General features: G+C 41.1%; 3 protein-coding genes across 3 annotated transcripts in view; 2 read left to right on the plus strand and 1 right to left on the minus strand.

Moving 5' to 3' along the window:
• Positions 1–774: 774 nt before the first annotated feature.
• LOC111977113 (brain natriuretic peptide) lies at positions 775–1,791 on the plus strand. The gene is made up of 3 exons (XM_024006423.1): positions 775–966; positions 1,113–1,407; positions 1,591–1,791. The coding sequence occupies exons 1-3, from the start codon at positions 847–849 to the stop codon at positions 1,605–1,607; spliced, it is 432 nt and encodes a 143-aa protein (XP_023862191.1). The 5' UTR covers positions 775–846; the 3' UTR covers positions 1,608–1,791.
• A 3,208-nt stretch (positions 1,792–4,999) lies between these two features.
• Positions 5,000–6,623, plus strand: LOC111976975 (natriuretic peptides A). Its single transcript, XM_024006188.2, has 2 exons — positions 5,000–5,166; positions 5,568–6,623. The coding sequence occupies exons 1-2, from the start codon at positions 5,041–5,043 to the stop codon at positions 5,892–5,894; spliced, it is 453 nt and encodes a 150-aa protein (XP_023861956.1). The 5' UTR covers positions 5,000–5,040; the 3' UTR covers positions 5,895–6,623.
• A 7,122-nt stretch (positions 6,624–13,745) lies between these two features.
• Positions 13,746–26,039, minus strand: part of clcn6 (chloride channel 6) — a 29,237-nt gene continuing 16,943 nt past the window's right edge. Inside the window, exons 17-22 of the mRNA XM_024005993.3 lie at positions 25,781–25,967; positions 24,904–25,067; positions 24,470–24,626; positions 23,403–23,510; positions 19,532–19,657; positions 13,746–18,780 (exon numbers count right to left, since the gene is read on the minus strand). Of these exons, the coding sequence (XP_023861761.1) occupies positions 18,700–18,780; positions 19,532–19,657; positions 23,403–23,510; positions 24,470–24,626; positions 24,904–25,067; positions 25,781–25,967 (823 nt within the window). The 3' untranslated portion in view covers positions 13,746–18,699. The remainder of the gene's footprint in view (positions 18,781–19,531; positions 19,658–23,402; positions 23,511–24,469; positions 24,627–24,903; positions 25,068–25,780; positions 25,968–26,039) is intronic.

The following is a 26,039-nucleotide window of genomic DNA, read 5'->3' on the forward strand; positions in this document are numbered from 1 at the left end:
TGCAAATGCTATATTAGGCCTAAATAGTATCATTGATGATTGATACATTTTGGTCACGTTTRATTTGCTCTGWTAATAAGCCTACCCTTTGGAATGACTTTGAAAGCAACAGTGACTCTATTTCATTTTTAAGAGGATGTCTCTCAACAATCATTCTCKAGATAGCACATTGGTAATAGTCAGTGATAAATGTCCTAGCTAAGCGGGCTGGGCTTGGTTAAAACCGTAGATGGGAGACCAAAGAGTAGGTGAAGATAMATCAATTCTCCAGTAGGTGTTGCCCAGCCTATAGTTTTTGTTTCTAATAGTGGATTACGTTTKAAATCTGACATTGTCACGATACATTGACAAATTAAATTGACTCAACCAGTTTGTGCCCAGTGGGACGTGGTTTAGTGAGAACTTGATAATTACTTSATAATTAATATATCGGCCKTTTTAGAAGCRTAACATTAAACAAGGCGCAAGGTCTGTCCTCAATGCTAGACAGCGGCCCACTGTTGGCAAGGCTTAGCCRGTGACTTTCAGTAGGCTACTCAATGTGAAAAATCTCTTACAATATGCAAGCCAATTTATGAACGTATGTTTCCAAACAAAGGATTGAACTSACTAGGTCATGGGTATGCCCCATTATCTAGAAAGACAATGCTWTAAAAGGAGTCATTTCCGACAGCTAGTGTCATCACAATCAGGTGTCGGCATGCAACACCAATTCTTTGCATAACTGTGCGTGTCAGACTAGATATAAAATACCCTGGCGTAGGTGTGTAGAAACAACGACAATTGAATTGCAAGGAAAATAAGCTTCACACACCACTTCACCTTCGCTGAAGAAGAAAGAGAATAATGCAGCTCTCCAACAGTRCTCTTTTTGGCCTTGTTCTCCTGTTCTTAAATCTGCCGCTGAGCAGCACGTATCCTGTCTACAACGGGTTACTGACCAATGATGACATGGAGGTCTTAAATGTGAGTCCCTTTTAGGCTATACAGCCTCATATTTGCCTTTGAGGGAGGTCTTGTTCCAGACATATGAAGTAGTTTACAATCCCTAMACGTTGAAGCCCAAGGATATCGTTAAAACTGTTTGTTCAAACTTGTTTTTGACATTGCAGGTACTTCTCCATCGACTTCAAAAGTCCTTTCCTGAGCGGAGTGAGGTGGAGCGAGTCTCCACAGAAAAGTTGGACGATGTCACTCCTGAAGACATGGCAATGGTTGCAGAGGATGAGAGAGAGCAACCACAAACAATACTGGACAAAGCCGCCATAAGAGAGTTCCTGTCAGCCCGGGACCTGAAAACTGTCCGAAACGACTCTAGATCAAAGAGATACTCGGGCTGCTTCGGGCAAAGGATGGACCGAATCGGCTCAATGYGCTCTCTTGGATGCACCACMGTTGGCAAATACAGTGAGTTTAGTTCAGGTTGAGATGGTATAGGCTACTGTGCATCAGATACATTCTCTTAACCAAATAGTGTCCAAGTAGTTCACTCTAAAACAGTGCGTATAAGTTGTCTGACATCCATTGTGAGAGTTCTAATGTTGAGAAACAAACTTATGTTGGTTAATATCTTGTTTTCTCTATTTTCAGATGCAAAGACAAGATGAAGTCTTACACATAACCTGGAGCAGCAACGTCATTACTTACCAAATGGTATTCTTATTTATAGGCTATAGGCTACCTATTTATTTTATTATATTTATTGAACTTTGTTTATTGCCAATATATTTATTTGAACTTATGTAAGATGGTGTCATGGTGTACAATAAATGTTTACAACTGCGCATAAAACACTGCTTTGACTGGTTACTTTCATACCATCCATTAAGAAAAATAAATTATTGCAAATTACAGAATGCCTTAGTCAGTATAAGCTCAGGCTGAATATTCAATGAGGAAAATAATGAGATGTGAAATTTGCCTAAAGCTTGGGGTCGCGTTCATAGATCTATCATACGCCAAATTGAGTCAGGTGCATGTATTAATTGGGATGACATAACCGTAGCATACTAACTCACAACAGACCCTTAGTCTACAGAGTGACCCTCACAAAACAACAAACCCTCACAGAACAATTAATTACAAGAGAAGCAAAGAAAAACTACTTGGCGCAAAGTAAAATCACAAGGAATAAACCTCAAAGCTAAAGGTTTGCTTCAAGGCCGTCTTCGGCACAAAGCAGACTACTGTTATTTCAGCACTACGGAGAGAGAATGTTCAGAATAGGCTACCATTCTGCGAAACAGTCCAGACGTACACTACATGACTAAAAGTTTGTGGACACCTGCTCATTGAACATCTTATTCCAAAATCATGTGCTGACGTTGCTTCCAGAGGCAGTTTGGAACTCGGTATTGAGTGATGCTAACGAGGACAGACCATTTTTAAACGATACGTGCTTCAGCACTCAGCAGTCCCATTCTGTGAGCTTGTGGAGCCTACCACTTCGTGGCTGAGCCGTTGTTTCTCCTAGACGTTTCCACTTCACAATAACAGAACATACAGTTGACCAGGGCAGCTCTGGTAGGGCAGAAATGTTACGAACTGACTTGTTGGAAAGGTTGAATCCTATGACGGTGCCACGTTGAAAGTCACTGAGCTCTTCAGTAATGCCATTCTGCTGGCAATGTTTGTCTATGGAGATTGCATGGCTGTGTGCTCAATTTTATACACCTGTCAGCACGGGTGTGGCTGAAATAGCCAACTCCACTAATTTGAAGGGGTGTCCACATACAGTAGCAGTCAAAAAATTGGACACCTGCCCATTCAAAGTTTTCTTTATTTTTACTATTTTCTACATTGTAGAATAATAGTGAAGACATCAAAACTTTGAAATAACACATATAGAATCACGTAGTAACCAAAAAAAAGTGTTAAATCAAAATAGTAGCCACCCTTTGCCTTGATGACAGCTTTGCACATTCTTGGCATTCTCTCAACCAGCTTCATGAGGTAGTCACCTGGAATGCATTTCAATTAACAGGTGTGCCTTGCTAAAAGTTCATTTGTGGAATTTCTTTCCTTCTTAATACATTTAAGCCAATCAGTTGAGTTGTGGACAAGGTAGGGGTGGTATACAGAAGATAGCCCTATTTGGTAAAAGACCAAGTCCGTATTATGGCAAGAACAGCTCAAATAAGCAAAGAGAAACGACAGTCCATCATTACTTTAAGACTTGAAGGTCAGTCAATGCAGAAAATTTCAAGAACTTTGAAAGTTTCTTCCAATTGGCTCATTCATCCCCCCTCCTCTCCCCAGTAACTATTCCCCAGGTTGTTGCTGTAAATGAGAATGTGTTCTCAGTCAACTTACCTGGTAAAATAAGGGTAAAATTAAACATTTGAAAGTGCAGTCGCAAAAACCACCAAGCTCTATGATGAAATTGGCTCTCATGAGGGCCGCCACAGGAAAGGAAGACCCAGAGTTAGTTTTGATGTCCAATCCACCCCAAAGGTGTTCAATGGGGTATTTTAGAAAAATAAAATAAAAACCTTGAATGAGTAGTTGTCCAAACATTTGACTGGTACTGTACTTTTGTATATATAGTGCATTTTAGACATATAGTTTTATATGGTTAAATTATTATATGATTCACACTGTCGACCATCCCTGGACTCTGCCCAGTTCAGACCTTCCGGAAATGCACACTTCATCTCAACATTGTACCAAGTGGTGTGGGTCATCATTACTGATAACCTGACCCGTGCTTAGTTACTGTATGCTGCCCAGTGATAAGGCAGCGTTCCGTTTTAGGAACGAATGACGTATTTTCACAGTAATGCCAAAAATTCAAATCCCTTTATGAGTCATGAGGGTTATCGATTTGGATAGGACATGAGATAAGGTCTTGCCTTCTTATATGGAGTCTTATATGGGGCGGCAGGCAGCCTAGTGGTTAGAGTGTTTGGCCAGTAAACGAAAGGATGCTAGATCGAAACCCTGAGCTGACAAGATAAAAATCTGTCGTTCTGCCCCTGAACAAGGCAGTTAACCCACTGTTCCTAGGCCGTCATTGTAAATAAGAATTTGTTCTTGACTGACTTGCCTAAAGGTTAAATAKATTTTAAAAACGGAGCACCCAAAATTGTCATCCATATATCAGCCAATGTCCAACAACAGCCACCTTAACAGATAATTCACATGCTTTACGTTAATACTGATAGGAGGGAATGGAAACCGTTGTCATAACATGACTTATTCACAGGTAGCGTATTGATGAGTGACTCAAATGCCACCACTCAAGGTGAATCAAGTCATTATGGCCTCTCTCTTTTGGACCATGCAAGATGATTGGAAAACTCCATGAAGGGGGTCCACACACTCAAATGAAGAGATGTACATTTTTTTAAGGATGCTTGAACCATTCTAAACTAAGCCATCGTCAGTGTTTCCTCAGTTCAATTTSAAGTTGTGGATTGTACACCATATAGCTAAAGGTTATTGAACGCTCAATGAGATGGTACTTACAGGAGTTCTAAGACTATACCTAACATGTACCTATTTATAGTGCATGTTCGCATTGTCATTATGTCTTATGTCTCTATGTACATTATTTTTTGACAAGTCGGCCAGTATGATGCAATACAAATGTACTAAAGCCTAAAACAGTATACTATTCTAACCTGGAAAGAGGTTCCATTCATAAACCGTTTTTTGCCTACTATATATAGAGCAGCAGAAAATGCTTTTAACCCACTGTGGTATAGTCAGAGTTTGGAGAGAGAGCAACTCCAAGTATTTGTGTAGCGGATGCATTCCCGGCAAAGCACGCCATGTCTGAGCTCAGGCCCCAAAGACCTACCATGAGTATCCACACACACACACACATATCAGCCGTCACCCAGCTGCCACTTAAAATTACATTTTACTAGCAGCCTTATCAGACAGAGGTGTCGGAATGCACTTCAGACAATCCACAAAATGATGAGCCACTGACACCAGACCGTCTCCTCTGTATGTGTGTGTGTGTGTGCGTGTTGTGTCTATTTAAGAGAATGCCTGGCTAACAACTTGCCTTAGCGCTAACAAACCACAGCCTAAATGGAATCAAGCATGGTGAGGACTGCCGTCTCATGGGGACTTCTGCTCCTGCTTTGTCAACAGACGCTGGTGGCGGCCCATGTGTTGGGCAGACCATACCCTGATAGCGACTTGGCCCAATTGAAGGTAGGTAGTTACTAGTCCTCTCAGTTGATGTAGGTAGGGTACACTGATTTATTGTCCCTGGGAGAATTAATAATAAAGTTGTGTTGGATTCAGTTGTTGGATGGTGGCCCCCGAGGTGTTTGGCAACTTTTGTGATATAATAACAGCTAGTCAGAAAGAAAATGTCTGACCTAATATGCGCTTTTCAAAACTGTCTTTTGTGTACAATATCTAGAGTTATATTGGAATGTTTTTTTGTATTTGAAGTTAAATAATATAGTTTTTCTTTTTACAGGCTTTATGTCAATGGATTAAGGAACTTGTTTGACTGTGATAGATGGCTCTAACAGTGCCCAGGATACTGTAACTAAATCAAGTAATGAAACATCATGACATGTCCACATAAATTCCCTGTTCAACAGAATCTACTGGAGCGATTCGAGGAGACCTTGGCTGCAGTGGCCACAGCAGATGACCCTGCAGTGGACTACGAGGGCCCCAACCCAGAGCTTGAACACAGTAAGGCTAGCCCAGAGTGGGACAGGGCCCCAGAGGCCCCACAGAGGCTCTCAGACGTCCGGGAGCTAGCTGCAGACGAGAGCTACAGCAGAGCCCAGAGTCAAAGGAGCCGGCTGCAGGACCTGCTCATGGCCACCAGGAGTAAAGCTGTGTCCGGGTGCTTCGGAGCCAGGATGGACCGCATCGGGACCTCGAGCGGTTTAGGCTGCAGTCCTAAAAGACGTAGCTAGTCAGTTGATGTATATACAGTACACAGAAAAACACATGTAGGTGTTTTAACTTGAAAAGATGAGATCCCCCTTAAGTTGTCAACTTATAATCAACTAAAACAACTTACAGACCCAGTGCAGTCAAACATTTTATTTTCCAGGGCTTTATATATATATTTTCACACTGAGGTTGGAATAATACTCTGCCCCTTTAGTGTAAGAGCTGTTTGAAAAGACTGCCTGAAATTCCAGCCTGTTTTGGTGGGATGGAGTTTTGGCCTTCCATGMTAACACCACATGCGGTAAATTGGTTAATATACCAATGAGAGCGTTCCGAACATATCTGCCAATAACAGCACATTTTCAGATTTCCCCTCCTCACTCAGACCACTCCCAGACAGTCCCAACAAAAATCTTGCTTGAGAAATGTATCTTTGCTAAGAAGCTATTTTTGTTTCTTTTCTACCATRTTAATTTAAAACAATTACTGTAAGGTACTTAATTGTTACCCAGAAATGATTTGACCTTTAACAATTGAAATCATAGAGGCACATTGACTGGACCAGGCAAAGAGTACTCACCCCTCTAATGCATGCAGACAGTATTGTCAGTGGAGGAGAGTGTGTGTGTAGTGACACACAGCGTTGGTGATGTGCAAGACTAGCCGGAGGTATGTTTTGTAAATTAATTTGATCAAGCTATGTATGTAGCCAATTGATTCTTTCTTGACGAATAAAAACATAATAATAATTKTTGTTGTTTCTCTATAATACTAGCTACCTGTCAATGTTATGACGTTGGCTTTAGCTTGCCAGCTAGATACGTTCCCATTCTCATAACTAGCTACCAAGCCATTTCAGGCTATCAATCAAGTTAGTGTAGCTTGTCTAACTATCTTAGCTGGCATGCCTGCTAAAGTTCCTAGACTTTAGAAAATACAAAAGTTGCTTTAATTATTAGGATATGATACTATATACCAGTGTGGATGTTGTACTAAACTCCTAAGGCATAAAAGTTCTAAAGAATAAATGCCCATCATTATTAATTAAAATAAATTGAACAGGTAATGAGATATGCTTAATAGATAACCTTATGCAGATTTTTTATTTATTTTTTACATAGAATTAGGCATAATAATTATAGCTCTAGATGGCAGGAAAAATACATTTCAGGTGTTTCAAACATACTAAATTCTCCGATTTAAGGAGGGCCCCCTCCTCTGGAACAACTCCCTAAATTATGGCTAGCCGATATATCGAATTAATTTGAAGTTATGGTTTTGAGAGATATTCCAATTGTCTGTACGCAAGAAAACAGAAGAATAATAGAAGGTAAGTTAACCTCTCACAATACCCTTTTTATGTATCAACTACTCAAATTGCGCGCAGTGCAGACGCTACTAAAACAAGAGTATCAATGAACATTGATTCTGGAAAATMAATGCTCAGTTTGTCGCGAGCAGCATTGTGGTACGAAGTAACGTTAGCAGAATTTCTGCCCAAGACAAGACGCCAGCCCCCCATTAGGCAGGATTTACAAGGACAGCATTTTCTGAGCTGAACTGACCAAGACGCACCTCCAACAACCTCATAATTATGACAATGTTTCTCAACCAGTGGCATATGGGCTTTTTAGGTGCGGTGCAGTAGCGGTGCTTGGGTAAAATCACTGGAAGAAATGACCTGTGTGTGTGTGTACGTTCGTGTAAGTAGAAACATGTTGACACACCTTACTTGTAGAGAAACGCAAATGCCATCCTCCTCTCTTTCATGTTGACGAAACGGTCTATCACTCTGTCATACAGTACACGCTTTAATTGTTTGTTGTACWAGGCTACCTGGCTAAAATGCTTGCTCGCTAGCCTAACTTCCACTCACGGGCAACGTTAGCTAGTTGCATATTGAACTTCCATCCTCTCAGGCCAGGGGCACAACAATGTATGAATTATTATTTTAGGGGTTGGATCAGCTTTAATATTGCGAAAGATTGTTGCTTCCATCAATGTAATTGTCTGCATCATTTCCAATCCCCCATATATTTTGGGTAAATATATATATCGACTAGAGGTCGACCGATTATGATTTTTTCAACTCCAACTCCGATACAGATTATTGGAGGACCAAAAAAAGCTGATACCGATTAATCGGCCAATTTATATATATATATATATATATATATATATTTGTAATAATGACAATTACAACATAATTGAATGAACAATGAACACTTTTATTTTAACTTAATATAAAACTGTAACGACCGTGGGTTTATAAACGCTGGACTTCGGGCTAMAAGGTCGAGACCTGCTCCCTGCGGTTTCATTATAAATACATAAATAAAATCTATTTAGTCTCAAATATATAATGAAACATGTTCAATTTGGTTTAAATAATGCAAACACAATGTTGGAGAAGTAAAAGAGCAATATGTGCCATGTAAAAAAAGCTAAAGTTTAAGTTCCTTGCTCAGAACATGAGAACATATGAACGCAGGTGGTTCCTTTTAACATGAGTCTTCAATATTCACAGTTAAGAAGTTTTAGGTTGTAGTTATTATGACGCGTTGACTATTTCTCTATACCATTTGTATTTCATATACCTTTGATTATTGGATGTTCTTATGGGCACTTTAGTATTGCCAGCCTAATCTCGGGAGTTCATAGGCTTGAAGTCATAAACAGCGCTGTAATTCAAGCATTGCTAAGAGATGGTGGCAAACACAGTAAAGTGCTGTTTGAATGAACGCTTACAAGCCTGCTGCTGCCTACCGCCGCTCAGTCAGACTGCTCTATCAAATATCAAATCATAGACTTAATTATAATATACACACAGAAATACGAGCCTTTGGTCATTAATATGGTAAATTCTGGAAACTCATTTCGAAAACAAAACGTTTATTCTTTCAGTGAAATATGGAACCATTCCGTATTTTATTGAACGGGTGGCAACCCTAAGTCTAAATATTGCTGTTACATTGCACAACCTTCAATGTTATGTCATAATTATGTAAAATTCTGGCAAATGAATTACGGTCTTTGTTAAGAAGAAATGGTCTTCATACAGTTCGCAACGAGCCAGGCGCCCCAACCTGCTGKATATACCCTGACTCTGCTTGCACTGAATGCAAGAGAAGTGACACCATTTCCCTAGTTAATATTGCCTGCTAACATGCATTTCTTTTAACTAAATATGCAGGTTTAAAAAAATATATACTTCTGTGTATTGATTTTAATGAAGGCATTGYTGTTTATGGTTAGGTACATTTGTGCTTTTTTCGCGAATGTGCTTTTGTTAAATCATCACCCGTTTGACGAAGTAGGCTGTGATTCAATGATAAATTAACAGGCACCGCTTTGATTATATGAAACGCAGGACAAGCTAGTTAACCTAGTAATATCATAAACCATGTGTAGTTAATTAGTGATTATGTGTAGATTGATTGTTTTATATAAGATAAGTTTAATGCTAGCAAGCAACTTACCGTGGCTCCTTGCAGCCACAAGGTCCTTTTGATGCCGCACTCTCCTCGTGGATTGCAATGTAATCGGCCATAATCYGCGTCCAAAAAGGCCAATTACCGATTGTTGTGGAAACTTGAAATCGGCCCTAATTAAATCGTCGACCTCTAATATCTACATACATATATACATACACATGCCCATAAACATTCATACATACATACATACATACATACATACATAAATTCAGCAAAAAAGAAACATCCCTTTCAGGACCCTGTCTTTCAAAGATAATTCATAAAAATCCAAATAACTTCACAGATCTTCATTGTAAAGGGTTTAAACACTGTTTCCCATGCTTGTTAAATGAACCATAAACAATTAATGAACATGCACCTGTGGAACGGTCGTTAAGACACTTAACAGCTTACAGACGGTAGGCAATTAAGGTCACAGTTATGAAAACTTAGGACACTAAAGAGGCCTTTCTACTGACTCTGAAAAACACCAAAAGAAAGATGCCCAGGGTCCCTGCTCATCTGTGTGAATGTGCCTTAGGCATGCTGCAAGGAGGCATGGGGACTGCAGATGTGGCCAGGGCAATAAATTGCAATGTCCGTACTGTGAGACGCCTAGACAGCGCTATACAGGGGAGACAGGACGGACAGCTGTACATCCTCGCAGTGGCAGACCACGTGTAACACATCTGCACAGGTTGGTACATCCGAACATCACACCTGCGGGACAGGTACAGGATGGCAACAACAACTGCCCGAGTTACACCAGGAACGCACAATCCCTCCATCAGTGCTCAGACTGTCTGCAATAGGCTGAGAGGCTGGACTGAGGGTTTGTAGGCCTGTTGTAAGGCAAGTCCTCACCAGACATCACCGGCAACAACGTCGCCTATGGGCACAAACCCACCGTCGCTGGACCAGACAGGACTGGAAAAAGTGCTCTTCACTGACGAGTCGCAGTTTTGTCTCACTAGGGGTGATGGTCGGATTTGCATTTATCGTCGAAGGAATGAGCGTTCCACCGAAGCCTGTACTCTGGAGCGGGATCGATTTGGAGGTGGAGGGTCCTTCATGGTCTGGGGTGGTGTGTCACATCATCATCGGACTCTGCTTGTCAACACTGCGTACAGGGAAGACATCCTCCTCCTCGTGTTACCCTTCCTGCAGGCTCATCCTGACATGACCCTCCAGCATGACAATGCCACCAGCCATACTGCTCGTTCTGTGCGTAATTTCCTACAAGACATGAATGTCAGTGTTCTGCCATGGCGAGCGAAGAGCCCGGACCTCAATCCCATTGAGCACATCTGGGACCTGTTGGATCGGAGGGTGAGGGCTAGGGCCATTCCCCCCAGAAATGTCCGGGAACTTGCAGGTACCTTGGTGGAAGAGTGGGGTAACATCTCACAGCAAGAACTGGCAAATCTGGTGCAGTCCATGAGGAGGAGATGCACTGCAGTACTTAATGCAGCTGCTGGCCACACCAGATACTGACTGTTACTTTTGATTTTGACCCCCCCCTTTGTTCAGGGACACATTAATCCAGTTCTGTTCATCACATATCTGTGGAACTTGTTCAGTTTATGTCTCAGTTGTTGAATCTTATGTTCATGCAAATATTTACACATGTTAAGTTTGCTGAAAATAAACGCAGTTGACAGTGAGAGGACATTTCTTTTTTTGCTGAGTTTACATACATCCACTTAAAAAAAAAATATATATATACCTTTATTATTCCCCGCAAACCCCCTTCCACTTGCCTCTTGCATTTTTGTGGTAATGCTGCAATTACTTGGTTGTAATTTTGGGTAGAGCATACATTTCCATATGTCTGTGTTAGCTGCATGTGTGACATAACTCCACCAGTCCTATTTATGATATAATTTACAAAAAGTATATATTTTAATAAAATGTTATCGAAACATARWTTTTTTTTAAATCAATTAGTATATTTSAGTTTAACCACAATATTTGTTGTATTATTTGTTCTGTCTTTTCAGGTGATTCAACTGAAATTGCAACCAACTTTCTAAGGCTTGTTTAAAAAATAATGATATTTTGGAAATTATTTCATTTTCAAATAACCAAAAGTGAGCAGTTGTAATCTGAATAAAGGGAAAAAGGCCATTATTGAACATAGGATGAGACATTCTTACTAATTTACTAGAGAACCATTTTGGATTTAAGTATAACTTTTGTATGACTGATGCCTTTAGTGAGAGGTCTAATGCTTTAATATTTAATCATTTCTGCCCTCCGAATTCATATTCGGTATATACATAGGCCCTTTTAATTTTGTCTGGCTTGCCATTCCAAATAAAATGTAATATTTTTTGTTCATATAATTTAAAAAGCAGGTCACTAGGTGTAGGTAAAACCATAAGCAAATAGTTAATCAGGGTGTTTTTCCACAAATAGGTATTTTCCTTTCCATGGTAGCAAGATCTTATCTATTTTTGCTAACTTTCTATTAAAATGTATTAGAGTGAGATCATTTCTTTTTTTTGGGATATGTATACCGAGTATGTCCACATCTCCGTCAGACTATTTTATTGGTAAACTACACGGTAATGTAAGTTMCATTTTTTAGTGAWCCAATACGTAATATAGTACACTTATCATAATTTGGTTTTAATCCAGAGAGGTTAGCAAAAGTATCTAGATCCTCTATGAGGGTGTGGYGGGATTCTAATTGTGGTTTTAAAATAAAACATGAATCATCAGTGTACAATGACACCTTTGTTTTTAAGCCACGGATTTCTAATCCCTTAATATTATTGTTGGATCTAATTRTAACAGCTAACAWTTCGATGGCAATAATAAATAGATATGCCGATAGTGGATAACCTTGTTTTACTCCTCATGACAGTTTAACATTTTCTGAGATGTAGCCATTATTTACTATTTTACACCTAGGGGTACTATACATAACTTTAACCCATTTTATAAGAGATTCCCCAAAATTGAAATATTCTAAGCATTTATATATAAACTCCAGTCGTACTTGATCATAAGCCTTTTCAAAATCAGCTATGAAAACCAGGCCTGGTTTCCCCGATATTTCATAGTATTCTATTGTTTCCAGTACTTGTCTTATATTATCCAATGTATCGTCCATGTAAAAAAAAAAGTCTGACTAGGATGGATAATATCTGACAATACCTTTTTTAATTCTATGCGCCAAGCATTTAGCTAGAATTTTTGCATCACAACAATGTTTGTATTAATGGTTGGGTCAGAATCGCTGTTATAATCATTGGCCAGTATGGAGAATTAATTAAAACCCCTATCTCCATTCATGGCTAATTTATGAAAGGGACAATTTTTGCTAGCTAGCTAGCCACTGGAGGACAACAACACAACAAGATGCAACAATTCAAGTTTTTCTGTCAATGACGTATGCTCTCATTGGGATTTGATAGGAGTGACGCCAAAATCCAAGCTGGCTTCCCTTGACACTTTTTTGGTGCGCCAGGACCATACACAGTTGAGCTCAACACTGAATGGCAAATGTTTTATACCTTTTTTTTCAAGGGAGGCCAGATGCTCGCATTATGTTGACCATCTTCTCAAGACAAAAAGGTCTCGCMGCTGAATCTAGTTGAGTATCCCTGCCCTATAGCCTACAATGATCGTTCGAGAAAGCACTGAGGTGGCTACAATATGAGACAACACCAGGAAATAGTAAAAATCTGTATAACAGCCACTTCGGTACAGGAAGACAAAAATAACCTCTKACCCTGACATAAAGAATGTGATTAATTCATAAATATATATTTTTAAAATGCTGCACACAATGTATTACCAAAGATGGCAGCGACCATTGAGAGAAGGTGCTACATACAGGAGCAGCTGAGCTGTGTAGGAACTAATTAAACACAAATGATGCGCCTAGCGACTTTTCTCTTAACAGTGTGTCACCATCGCTTGAAAACTTTAAGTGGCGCCGCAACTGACCCTTATGGAACTCCAGGTGGATTCCAGGGCTTGTCAGTGACTGTGATCCCAGTGATAAGCACAGGTCTGATGGCCAATGGATTTTTCCACTGTGGGGGAAGATTGGCCAGATTAGTAGTTTATAAGTGTGGGATAGGTTCCCAGAGCCAGTCAAATGTGGAAAACTCAGACCTGGACCTCGTGGAATGCCCCCGTATCCGGCACATCAGGACACCTTACTGCCTTACACAGCCAGCCTGATCATGCATGCCCTCATTTTAGTACCAGGCAACAGGGAGTCTTAAGTCATTCTGGACTACTCAAGCATTGGAAAGTTTAAGTCGGACAATATGAGAATATATTGTATGTATAGAATAAGTGAAAATAACAACACTTTTGTATTATATCTTCTAAAACATTTTTAAGTGATAATTATAAAAAAATAGGATGGAWACGTCTGAATGATTTACAAAACAAAGGGATCTTTATTTTGAAGAGTAATGTCAAGGCACAAGACAGAGGTTTCTGCTTTCTCTTTCCCAGGGACCTATGTTGTTTGCCATGGGCTTGCTTTCCTACATACGGTATGTCAAGCTTCCACAAACGTATCACCAAYCTCAGAGCAGTGCCTAAACCTCCACAGCAGATTTACTAAACACTGGTGTGTCCATAATGTTATTTGGAGGGGGGGGGGGGGACGACGACGACGGTCCCTCTGGTCCTGACAATGGCTAAGCATAGCACATTTACCACTTGTCCATTTTTCATACAACTTAATCTGATCCATGTCATCTGCAGAGACACATTTAGTGTGGATGTTAACTTACCCAAAATTCCAACATTTTCCAGAAATCCTGGTTGGACGATTCCTGAAACCAGGGAATTTTGGGAAAGATACCCTTACATTTTGCAACCCTCGCTATGGCAATGCTACAAACAATAAATACCCCCCCCCCCCAAAGTAACAACTATTTATCTTGTTCTAGACCAAATGTAACGCCATATCATTTTATCCATTTATAGTACATGAAGCAAATCATACAAATAACATTTCATAAAAATAAACTCTTAAATAAAACAGAGCAAAAAACATGACACAAACATAACAAGGAATGCTTAGTGTATACAGTCCATTCGGAAAGTATTCAGACCCCTTGACTTTTTCCACATTTTGTTACGTTACAGCCTTATTCTAAAATGGATGAAAAATTATTTTTCCTCAATCTACACACAATACCCCATAATGACTCACTTGTGATCTCATACCAAAGTGTTGGAATACTTCTATAAATAAGGTATCGGTTTCTTAAAAATATTTTTTTTTTATGGGGTATTGTGAGGATTTTCTTTTTTAGATCCATTTTAGAATAAGGCTGTAACGTAACAAAATGTGGAAAGTATTCAGACCCCTGAACTTATTGCACATTTTGTTGTGGTACAGCCTGAATTCAAAATTGATTCAATATTTTTTTTTCCCTCAGACACAATACCCCATAATGACAAAGTTAAAGTTTTTATACATTTTTACAAATGAAGTACAAAAACCTAATTTACATAAGTATTCACACTCCTGAGTCAATACATGTTAGAATCAGCATTGGCAGGGATTACAGCGGTGAGTCTTTCTCAGTAAGTCTTTCAGTAAGTCTTTCTCAGTAAGTTACAATATTTGCACATTATTCTTTTTTTAAATACTTTATGCTCTGTCAAGCAGGTTGTTGATAATTGCTAGACAGCCCTTTTCAAGTCTTGCATTAGATTTTGCCTGTGCTTAGCTCTTTTGTTTRTTTTACCCCATTGGCTTTGCCGATGACAAGCATACCCATAACATAATGCAGCCTCCACTATGAAGAGTGGTACTCAGTGATGTGTTGGATWTGCATAAAACATAACACTTTGTATTTCAGGACAAAAAGTTWACTTCTTTGCCACATTTTTTGCAGTTTTACTTAAGTGCCTTGTTCTGTACAGGTTTCCTTCTTTTCACTCTGTCATTTAGGTTAGTATAGTGGAGTAACTACAATGTTTATGATCCCTCGGATCTCCTGTCAGATCCATTACACTCTGCAACGGTTTTAAAGTCATCATTGGCCTTATGGTGAAATCCCTGAGCGGTTTCCTTCCTCTCCGACAACTGAGATAGGAAAGACGCCTGAATCTTTGTAGTGAGTGACTGGGTGTCCAAAGTGTAATTAATAACTTCACCATGCTTAAAGGGAAATTCAACATCTGCTTTTTACCCATCTACCAATAGGTGCCCTTCTTTGCAAGGCTTTGGAAAACCTCCCTGACTTTGTGYTTGAATRTGTGTTTGAAATTCACTGCTCGACTGAGGGACCTTACAGATAATTGTATCTGTGGGGTACAGAGATGAGGTAGCCATTCAAAAACAAATCATGATAAAACACTATTATTGCACACAGAGTCCATGCAACTTATGTGACTTGTTAAACACATTTTTACTCCTGAACTTTTTTAGGCTAGCCATAACAAAAGGTGTTGAATAGTTATTGACTCAAGACATTTCAGGCTGTAACACAACAAAGTATGGAAAAAGTCAAGAAGTGTGAATACTTTCTGAAGGCACTGTATGTGCCATCATGGTTTGTCATAATTGATTCACTTTACATCCATCTTTACRATTTATAGAAAAGCTGCACTGGCCTCATCATCATGTTTAATCACATGTTAAAAAGGTAGACTCTGCAATATAACATCACCATACACAGCAAGGGTGTAACKGTACATGTATTTGTAATAAACCGTTCYGTACAGGGACCTCGGTTCGGTCCGCACTGTGACCCCAAATTAATACATTAAAATGTTTTTATTTACAACATAAAAACACTAGGCCTATAAGCTATGCCTATGCTGCATTGTAGGCCTATGCCTCGAGTAAATCTGATCTGCATTTTTTTTTCAGGCTATTCCGTTAAAACAAGTAGAGTCTATGTGCACATTGTAACTAATTGTAATCTTATTTGACGGATTACATTTTTTTGTGAGGCGCAGCCAATAATTAGTTCTGTACAATGGCGAGTGGTGGGGTCAATAAACCAGAATTAGAGGATCCTCCATCATCGTTTAGATCTCAAGTTTGGGAACATGTTGGTTTCCTCCCAGTAAATTACAACCGCGATGGATAGAGAGTTGTGGATAACAATGTCACCTATGCAGCTGCCAACACCTCAAATATGTTGGCAGATTTACGCCGACATCACTCCAGTATACTGGCGCAAGACGGAAACGCAAAGAAATGTCTCCCCTCTAAATTCAAGCAGCTAAATCTGACCGGGACAAATAKATTACAAGAGCGATAGGTAGGCTAAGTTTATATTAATTTTTTACAGTCTTTGGTTTATAGCCACGGATATGCACCCATTCTGTAGTTGAGAATAGGGGGTTTCAGCACCCCGTGAAAGTGATCGAGCCATGTTATGAACTTCCCTCTTGCACCCATTTCAGCAAACAGGTAGTACACCCGCTCTATATAAGAAAGCCAAAGCTTTCAATGAATTGGCCAATGCACRCTGTGTTGCACATAACAGTGACACATTACCCTGGAGTGGGAAATGTACTGTGCTACAGACACGGCCCCTTTATGAGAGCTACAKGTGTGCATCTGGCACTGAAGGAGGCAGRGTCATGGTGCGTTCATAACCAAGTGGGAAGTGGGAATTTACCACATACTACTGGGAAAAATCCACTTGAACGGCCCTCTAACTGGTAATGAATTACTTGTCGATCATCCTGAGCAACCACTTGTCCCACATGGATGGTGATCTCTGTAGTCACCTATGACGAAAATYGCCACTTATAAGAGCATTTTTGGCAGTTAAATGCAACAAAACATTAATAAAAATAAAAAAACAGCATTTACAGCATCTATTACTGAGGTTTTGAAACTATAATTTGTTTACACGCATGATAGCTGTACTTTTAGTTTATGGTTGACGCAGCTTGTTGGCCATTAGTCAATCAGCGTTTCTCAACGAGATCAAATCACATGAATGCATCCAACTGATATTTATGACTTCAAAACTGGTAAATTCTCACCTCCCACATGYTTACAAACGCAGCATCAGAGTGGAAACTTGAGACCCAACATAACAATCCTGTCACAACAGACAATGCCAGGAAGATTGTGAATGGCATTTAATTTTCCCGCTGTACCGAGACCGAACCATGACCCCAAAACCGCAATATGTACTGAAGCGTGGGTTTGGTGAACCATTACACCCCTAATAGACAGTGGGCAAACGCCATACTTACACAAATCAACTTAGCACAGCCATTACTGGCTTATCCCAATTTATGCTGGGTTCAAAACAACTGGGAACTCGGAAATCTCTGACTTCAGTGCGCACAAGACAACTGGGAACCTAGAAAAATAGTTTTGAACGGTCATCCAAGTCGGAAACTCTGGCCTCTTTCTAGAGACTCGACTTTCCGACCTGAAGATRACTGACGTCCTGATTTGACCTCYTTTTTTTCCTGAGTTCCCAGTCTTGAAAGCACCATTACACCATCTCTTGAGTTCTGTGATAATGTCATATTGCGGATTCTACCTTTAAAGTACCACCAACAGAACCTACATGGATGGGAAAACTAGCCAGAAAGTCACCACATTATTGGTTTCCCAATTGGTTACCTGCAATGTGAATCTACAAGGTGAACAACGGCAACATTTCCACAAAGGTTTTACAGAGGTACTTAATACTGACAAACAAATGTCCACCCTTTTCTGTCTAGAAAATATGCGGGACCTTTTCTTGGTCCCACACCCTCTAACGCAAAACTAAAACTAAAAAACCTTGGTCGATTCTATCCAGTCTTGACATACACCATATTCCTCGATCTTCCTCTGTCCTTTCGAAACACACCCATAACATTGCTGCCTGAATATTTGTGAGATTAACTGTCCTCTGTTAAGCTTAACATATGCGAGTGCAATTCTGTATTTTTGTGTTAATGTAGCTCCACACATATGCCTTGATTAGAAATGGTCCGTAATGTGACATCTTGATAACACTGCAGGAGAAGCCTACTTTGATCGTCCCTGGCGGCACAGTGAAATGTTCTTTGCGCAAATATATAGTATAATACATTTAAATACACAGAGAACATACAATTCAAATGTACAGTTAGAAGTCAAAACAAAAGTGTTACAGTGATAAAGATGATAAAGCGTGGACACTTGGGATACAGGGGGGGAAGTCTTGGGCTGTAGAGGCTCCGGAGCAGACAAAAGTAATCCTTTAACCTCTCGTTACAGAGGTGTGTGCCCATCGTGTCGTACTGAGTGTGGGTGTGGGGGAATGGATAAGACATGGAAAAGTATGGTACAGGTCCAGTTGAAGGAGGGATTGCAAGACGTGGGCGACTCTTGACGGCTTTAAAGACTGGACTCTGGAGCTCAAATGGTGATGTAATGCTGTCTGAGTTTCCCCAAGAGGAACTCGTGGGTTAAATTGTGTCGTGTGATTATTCCCACAATCTGAAAGAGAAGGTACAGGGAGCGACATCATGGAGAAGACTGCTTCCTCCACTCTAGAAAGACTAAAAAATAATTAATTAGCCACAGTAGTTAGCTACTGAGCCATTCCTCTGCTTAGTGCTTCTAGGCAAATGCAAATATCTTAGACAGTTTGACAAAAAAAGAAAAGAAAGTGGTGTTAGTCCCTTGAAGCTGCATTTTTGTAAGTGTTGATTATACATGCAGGTTTAGAATGGAACAATATGGACCTTTAATACGTACTGCATCAAGTACATAAAGTGTATTTTGACAAGGCCACTTTTTATGTTATTAAAATGTCACCGTTAATAAGCATTAAGGCTATAGTGGCCAACACAGCTTGGTGTGTCAGTTATTATAATTCCTCATCTGGGTTGTATTGATAAGCCATCAATCCTAAGAAAACTGACAGAAACAGGGAGGGACTACCTGAACTTGTCCAATAAGAAATGCTTATTTTCCATTTCCGTTGCAAACCATTTTGCTATGGTGTGCCCTAATGCAGTGATTTTTAATTCTGGTCCCGGGGACACAAAGGGCTGCAAATGTTTTTTGGGGCCAGAGCACTACACACCTGATTCCACTAATCAAAAGTTTGAGTTGATTAGTGGAACCAGGTGGGTGGTACTAGGTCAAAAACAAAGGACCAGGAATTTAGAAACACTGCCCTACTGAATATGACCCAGGCCACAGAGAGGAAACGGGAAGTTAAGGAGTGGGAATTTTAACTCACCTCTCCTACTGCGTTGACCACAGGCAGGTGTCGAAGGCCCATGGTCCTGAACAGGTTAAACACTTGGGACACATGTGTGTTTGGGGACACTGTGTAGGGGGAAGGGTTCATGTACGAGGTGACGTCCTGAAAGTGAAAGAAGATGATCACTTACTATCACAAACATGTAACCAGGTAGTAACAACAAAAAGCCTCAACACTTTTGAGGAAAATTGTTCCTTTTAGGTGACAAAGCACAAACGTGACGCTCTTAAAGAAACAGTGTACCATTTAATGCAATGCATGGAAACCTAATATTCCACAATTACTCTAATTTCAATGACATGTATTTCTATCCATATTATATATTTTTTTAAATAAATGTATTTACAGGGTTACATATTAGTTTCTATAGCACAACATGTGCTTCAGAAGTAGCTATATTTCATATAGGCTAGGGGTATGAAACTGAAATTGTTGGGTTTTATATTTTTGTTCAGTGTAAAGACTTTACTGAGTTAAAGTTCATAAAAAGGAAATCAGTCAATTGAAATAAATTCATTAGGCCCACATCTATGGATTCCACATTGCTGGGAATACAGAGGTGCATCAGATACACTACATGGTCAAAAGTATGTAGGCACCTGCCCGTGGAACATCTCATTCCGAAATCATGGGAATTAAAATGGAGTTGGTCCCCCCTTTGCTGCTATAACAGCCTCCACTCTTCTGGGAAGGCTTTCCACTAGATGTTGGAACATCGCTGTGGGGACTTGCTTCCATTCAGCCACAGGAGCATTAGTGAGGTCAGTCACGGATGTTGAGCGATTAGGCCTGGCTCGCAGTCGTTGTTCCAATTCAGCCTCAAGGTTTTCGAGGGTGTTGAGGTCAGGGCTCTGTGCAAGCCAGTCAAGTTCTTCCACACCGATCTCGACAAACCATTTCTGTATGGACCTTGCTTTGTGCACGGGGGCATTGTCATGCTGAAACAGGAAAGGGCCTTCCCCAAACTGTTGCCACAAAGTTGGAAGCACAGAGTTGTGTAGAATGTCATTGTATGCTGTAGAGTTAAGATTTCCCTTCACTGGAACTAAGGGGCTTCCACCGAACTTTACAGTTGGCACTATGCATTGGGGCAGGTAGCGTTCTCCTGGCATCCACCAGATGGTGAAGCATGATTCATCACTCCAAAGAACGCGTTTCCACTACGCCAGAGTCCAATGGTGGCAAGCTTTACAACACTCCACCCAACGCTTGATATTGCACATGGTGATCTTAGGCTTAGGCTGCTCTGTCATGGAAACCCATTTCATGAAGCTCCCAATGAACATTTCTTGTGCTGACGTTGCTTACAGAGGCAGTTTGGACCTCTGTAGTGAATGCTGCAAGCAAGGACAGACGATTTTTACACGCTATGCGGTGAGCTTGTGTGGACTACCACTTCACGGCTGAGACGTTCTTGCCCTTAGACGTTTCCACTTCACAATAAGAGCACTTACAGTTGACCGGGGCAGCTCTAGCAGGGCAGAAATGTTATCAACTGACTTGTTGGAACGGTCCTATGACATGACGGTGCCACGTTGAAAGTTATGAGCTCCTTAGACAAACATTGCAGTAGAATGGCCCGTACAATGTAGATTACAATGTGCTCGATTTTAGACACCTGTCAGCAACGGGTGTGGCTGAAATAGCCAAATCCATTAATTTGAAGGGGTTAAACTAACACGCTGTCGTGAATGTCGATCCAGTGTATGAGTATGGAGGCCATGGAAGAACTGGGACATTTTCAGCTTTCAGGAATTGTGTTCAGATCCTTGCGACATGGGCCCATGCATTATCATGCTGAAACATGAGGTGAAGGCGGCGGATGAATGGCACGACAATCAGCTTCAGGATTTCATCACGGTATCTCTGTACAATTGTGCTCGTTGTCCATAGCTTATGCCTGGCCATACCATAACCSCACCAAGGGGCACTCTGTTCACAACGTTATCAGCAACAAACCGCTCGCCCACAACGCCATACACGCTGTCTGCCATCTGCCTGGTACAGTTGAAACCGGGATTTATCGATGAAGAACATACTTCTCCAGCGTGCCAGTGGCCATCAAAGGCAAGCATTTTCCAACTGAAGTCAGGTACGATGCCAAACTGCAGTCAGGTCAAGACCCTGGTGAGGACGAGCACCCAGATGAGCTTCCCTGAGACGGTTTCTGACAGTTTGTGCATAAATTATTTGGTTGTGCAAACCCACAGTTTCATCAGCTGTCTGGGTAGCTGGTCTAAGACGATCCCACAGGTGAATGTGGAGGTCCTGGGCTGGCGTGGTTACACGTGGRCTGCGGTTGTGAGGCCAGTTGGACGTACTGACAAATTCTCTAAAATGAGAAATTAACATTAAATGATCTGGCAACAGCTCTGGTGGACATTCCTGCAGTCAGCATGCCAACTGCATGTCTCTCAAAACATGAGACATCTGGGACATTATGTTGTCACAAAACTGCACATTTTAGAGTGGTCTTTTATTGTCGCCAGCACAAGGTGCACCTGTGTAATGATCATGCTGTTCAAATCAGCTTCTTGATGTGCCACACCTGTCAGGTGGATGGATTTTCTTGGCAAAGGARAAATGCTCACTAACAGGGATACAAACAAATTTGGCAAAATATGTGAGAAATAAGCTTTTTGTGCACATGGAACATTTCTGGGATCTTGTATTTCAGCTCATGAAACCAACACTTTACATGTTGCGTAAAAAAAATTGTAATTGTAGATTCAGCCGTGAACTGAATTTTGGCAAAGAGAATGGTCACGGGACCCCAAAAAAATTATGATAATTTTTACACTACAAACTGTGGCCAGACGGAAGCCACTGCTCAGTAAAAAGGCACAAGACAACCCGTTTGGAGTTTGCCAAAAGGCACCTAAAGGACGCTGACCATGAGAAACAAGATTCTCTGGTCTGATGAAACTAAGATTGAACTCTTTGGCCTGAATGCCAAGAGTCTCGTCTGGAGGAAACCAGGCACCGCTSATTATCCGGCCAATACCATCCCTACGGTGAAGCAGGGTGGTGGCAGCGTCATGCTGTGGGGATGTCTTTCAGCGGCAGGGACTGGGAGACTAGTCAGGATCGAGGGAAAGATGAAGGGAGCAAAGTACAGAGAGATCCTTGATGAAAACCTGCTCCAGAGCGCTCAGGACCTCAGACTGTCCAACAGGACAACGCCCCTAAGCACACAGCCAAGACAAGGCAGGAGTGGCCTCGAGACAAGTCTCTGAATGTCCCTGAGTGGCCCAGCCAGAGCCTGGAGTTAAACCCAYTCAAACATCTCTGGAGAAACTGAAAAATAGCTGTTCAGCGACGCTCCCCATCCAACCTGATAGAGCTTGAGAGGATCTGCAGAGAATGGGGGAAAAACTCCCCAATTACAGGTGTGCCAAGCTTGTAGCATCATACCCAAGAAGACTCGAGGCTGTAATCACTGTCAAATGTGCTTCAACAAGGTACTGAGTAAAGGGTCTGAATAGTTATGGAAATGTGATATTTCTGGGGGGTTTTTAACACATTTGCAAAAACCTGTTTTTACTTTGTCATTATGGGGTATTGTGTGTAGATTGATAAGGGAAAAAAATATTTTATACATTTTAGAATAAGACTGTAACATAACAAAATGTGGGAAAAGTCAAGGGGACTGCATACTTTCCGAATGTACTGTAGGTTATATCTCAATCTACTTTTTTTTTTTTAAATGAATTTTCTGCTGCTCATAAATGTTATGTTGTGCTCCTAACTTTTGAAAATTGGGAGCACCAGTGCTACCAATGAAAATGTTTAATTTAGAGCCCTGATTGTAAGTGCAGCAGTAGCTGTGTGATGGACTGGGTCGTACCACTATCATGCGGGGATTGAGAAGGGCCAAGTCTAGGTCATGGATGTCTGGGAAACGGGGGTAGTCCTCCGTCATCTCAGCGTACGACAGTCTCGGCTGCGTGGCACTCTATGTGGACACAGACAGACAAATAAAAAGGTGCACAGACATACACACACGAGGACATGTGTAGAAACACTACACACACACACTGACTAACTCCTGGGTCGTATTCATTAGTGCACAGCACAGTGGCAAAACGTAGCAAAACGTTTTGCAACAGAGAACAAAAACGAGAGTTCAGGTAGTTCCTTCATGTTTCAGTCCGTTTTATTCAATTTGTTGCCTAATAAATACGATGTGCAAGTGACATCGTCCTACGTCATACTTCCGGGTCCTTTCCCCTAATCTTTTGATTGGGCTTGACGATTATATCATAACATTAGTGAAAATCCAGTAATTTAAGATACATATAAAATAATTTTTGCATTTGAGGATTCATTTATTACGTTTTTGCGTTCAAGACCCTTGTGCTCCGTTTTTCCCATTGAATATCATTCAAAAAGGTTACAAGAGTTAAAAACTATAAGGCTACTTCCTGGAAAATMACATGCCACTGACACGCCACTTTCATACCTCATACTAGGAATTGCCAGGGACCTCACGATACAATATTACCACAATACTTAGGTGCGATTCTTTATGTACCACAATTCTATATCTATTGCGATTTGATACTGCAATTTTATTGTGATTCGATGTTCGAACAACTGGCTCACTGCAGGTCTTACTACATGCCACTACAGAGGCATGAGAAAACAAGTTTTAATAAGTCATAGAAATAAAATGGCCGATGGATAACAAACCATATGATGAGAAATACTGGCGTTTTGGCACAGGTAGAGCCGATTAGCACCAGCTAACATTAACTCCCCATTAAAAAAATTAAAAAATAATAAAATTAATACTTTGAGTCAGAGAATCGAATGCAAAAATAATATTGCAATACTCTCCTGTATCGATATTTCCCCCCCATCACTAATGAATACGACCCTGTTGTCCAGTGGGTTGGGAGTTGGGCCACTGACCGACTGGTTCTCTGCGTAGCAGACGCCACGGATCAGCAGGTTGACCAGCTGAGAGCGCAGGATGATGCCGTGGAAGGTCAGAGGTCGGAAGCGCTCCTCCATGGTCCACTCCTCGCTAGGGGACTGGTCTGGGTACAGGTTAGGGTAGGGTGCATGTCTAGAAACATACACACAGTCATAGAAACGTTAGAACAGCACTTTCTCCAAATAGAAACACCGGACTGACTCATTACAGTGAATCTATCGATTACAARGTGTGCAAAGTTTATTAATAGTTCATTTCAGAAGAATGATGGATAAAAAATAAAAATAAAATTTGACCCAAGTCAAAGTTACAGGGAATAGGATGGTTACATGGTTGGTGTTATAAAAAATGGGATGGGGTCAAGTCAGGTGTGAGAATTAAGGTGTGCGTATGTGTGTGTGGGGCTCACCTCCTCTCCAGCATCTGCTGCAGCATGTCCTGGCCCTCCTCCATAGCAGGCACCACGGCCGCCAGCTGGTCGTCACACACGTTGCGCAGCTCACTGGACGGGTATGACTTCATGGACTGGCAGCGCCGCCGCTGCTCCCCGGCCCGCGTCAGCACGCTTGCTTTCTGAGGAGGAGGTGGGCGGAGAAGGCAGGGTTGCACATGCATGCTCCACAGACACACCTTCCTGTTCATATAAATGTAAATCTTTTTACAGTAAAAGACCGTGAGACTGTCTGTGCATCCCTGTTCCCTACATTCCCTAATGTAATTACTGACACTGCCCTAACATATAAATAGATGTGACTAGCCTTGTTATTAACAACATGTCACAAAGGGCTTTACAGTAACAATACTACAAGGAGGGGGGCAAGGAAGGATAAACAACATTTTCCAATTATTGGAAACACGGCCAAACTAAGTGGCCTATATCMGTAGGCCCAGCATTATACAGTATAACAGGGTTCTGATTACTCCTGGTGGCAATTCGTGGTATGGCAAGGGCACCTTCAGCAGACGTGTATTCATTTGTCGCACACTGTAGCAAAACGTTTGGCCTGATGATCCAAATGGAAAAAGTTTTGTAATGAAAACAAGAGTTTCTATTGGATAAAACCAGGTAGGTCSCTCCCAGTTTCATTATGTTTGCATATTTTGGGGTCCTAGAGTAACCAGGCAAAACGTTTCGCTACGATCTGCAACTAATGCATACACCCCAGGACACAACATAGTGAAATGCTAAGATAGAAATAGGTTCAGTAGAACAAACATCTCTAACATGTAGAATCATGTCAGTTCTATTCATGCAATTTCTATCTGCACGTTGCCCTGGCTCCTACCTTGAAGCGGATGTTGTTGCTGATGAGGATGTTGCCCTTCATGAACTCCCGTTCGTTGTCCCTGTTCTCGGTGACCACGGGGAAGGCATGGTAGACGGTGGTGCGCAGGATGCTKACCAGGGACTGGATGCGCGTGTGMGGGTACACGTACGTCAGGTTGGGCTCCATGATGTCACTGGCCGTCAGTCTGGGGGAAAAAGAGGGACACACATGTACCAGGGTTAGGGTCAGTCAATTCAGAAAGTAAAATTCCAATTCA

The sequence above is a fragment of the Salvelinus sp. IW2-2015 genome, linkage group LG17 (genome assembly GCF_002910315.2).
Source record: "Salvelinus sp. IW2-2015 linkage group LG17, ASM291031v2, whole genome shotgun sequence".
Taxonomy (NCBI): Eukaryota; Metazoa; Chordata; class Actinopteri; order Salmoniformes; family Salmonidae; genus Salvelinus; species Salvelinus sp. IW2-2015.

Excerpts from the sequence above, each read along its gene's own strand:
- LOC111976975 (XM_024006188.2), top strand. The coding sequence starts at position 5,041 with ATGGAATCAAGCATGGTGAGGACTGCCGTCTCATGGGGACTTCTGCTC. Across the intron at positions 5,167-5,567 it reads GCGACTTGGCCCAATTGAAG|AATCTACTGGAGCGATTCGA; the intron begins GTAGGTAGTTAC and ends CCTGTTCAACAG.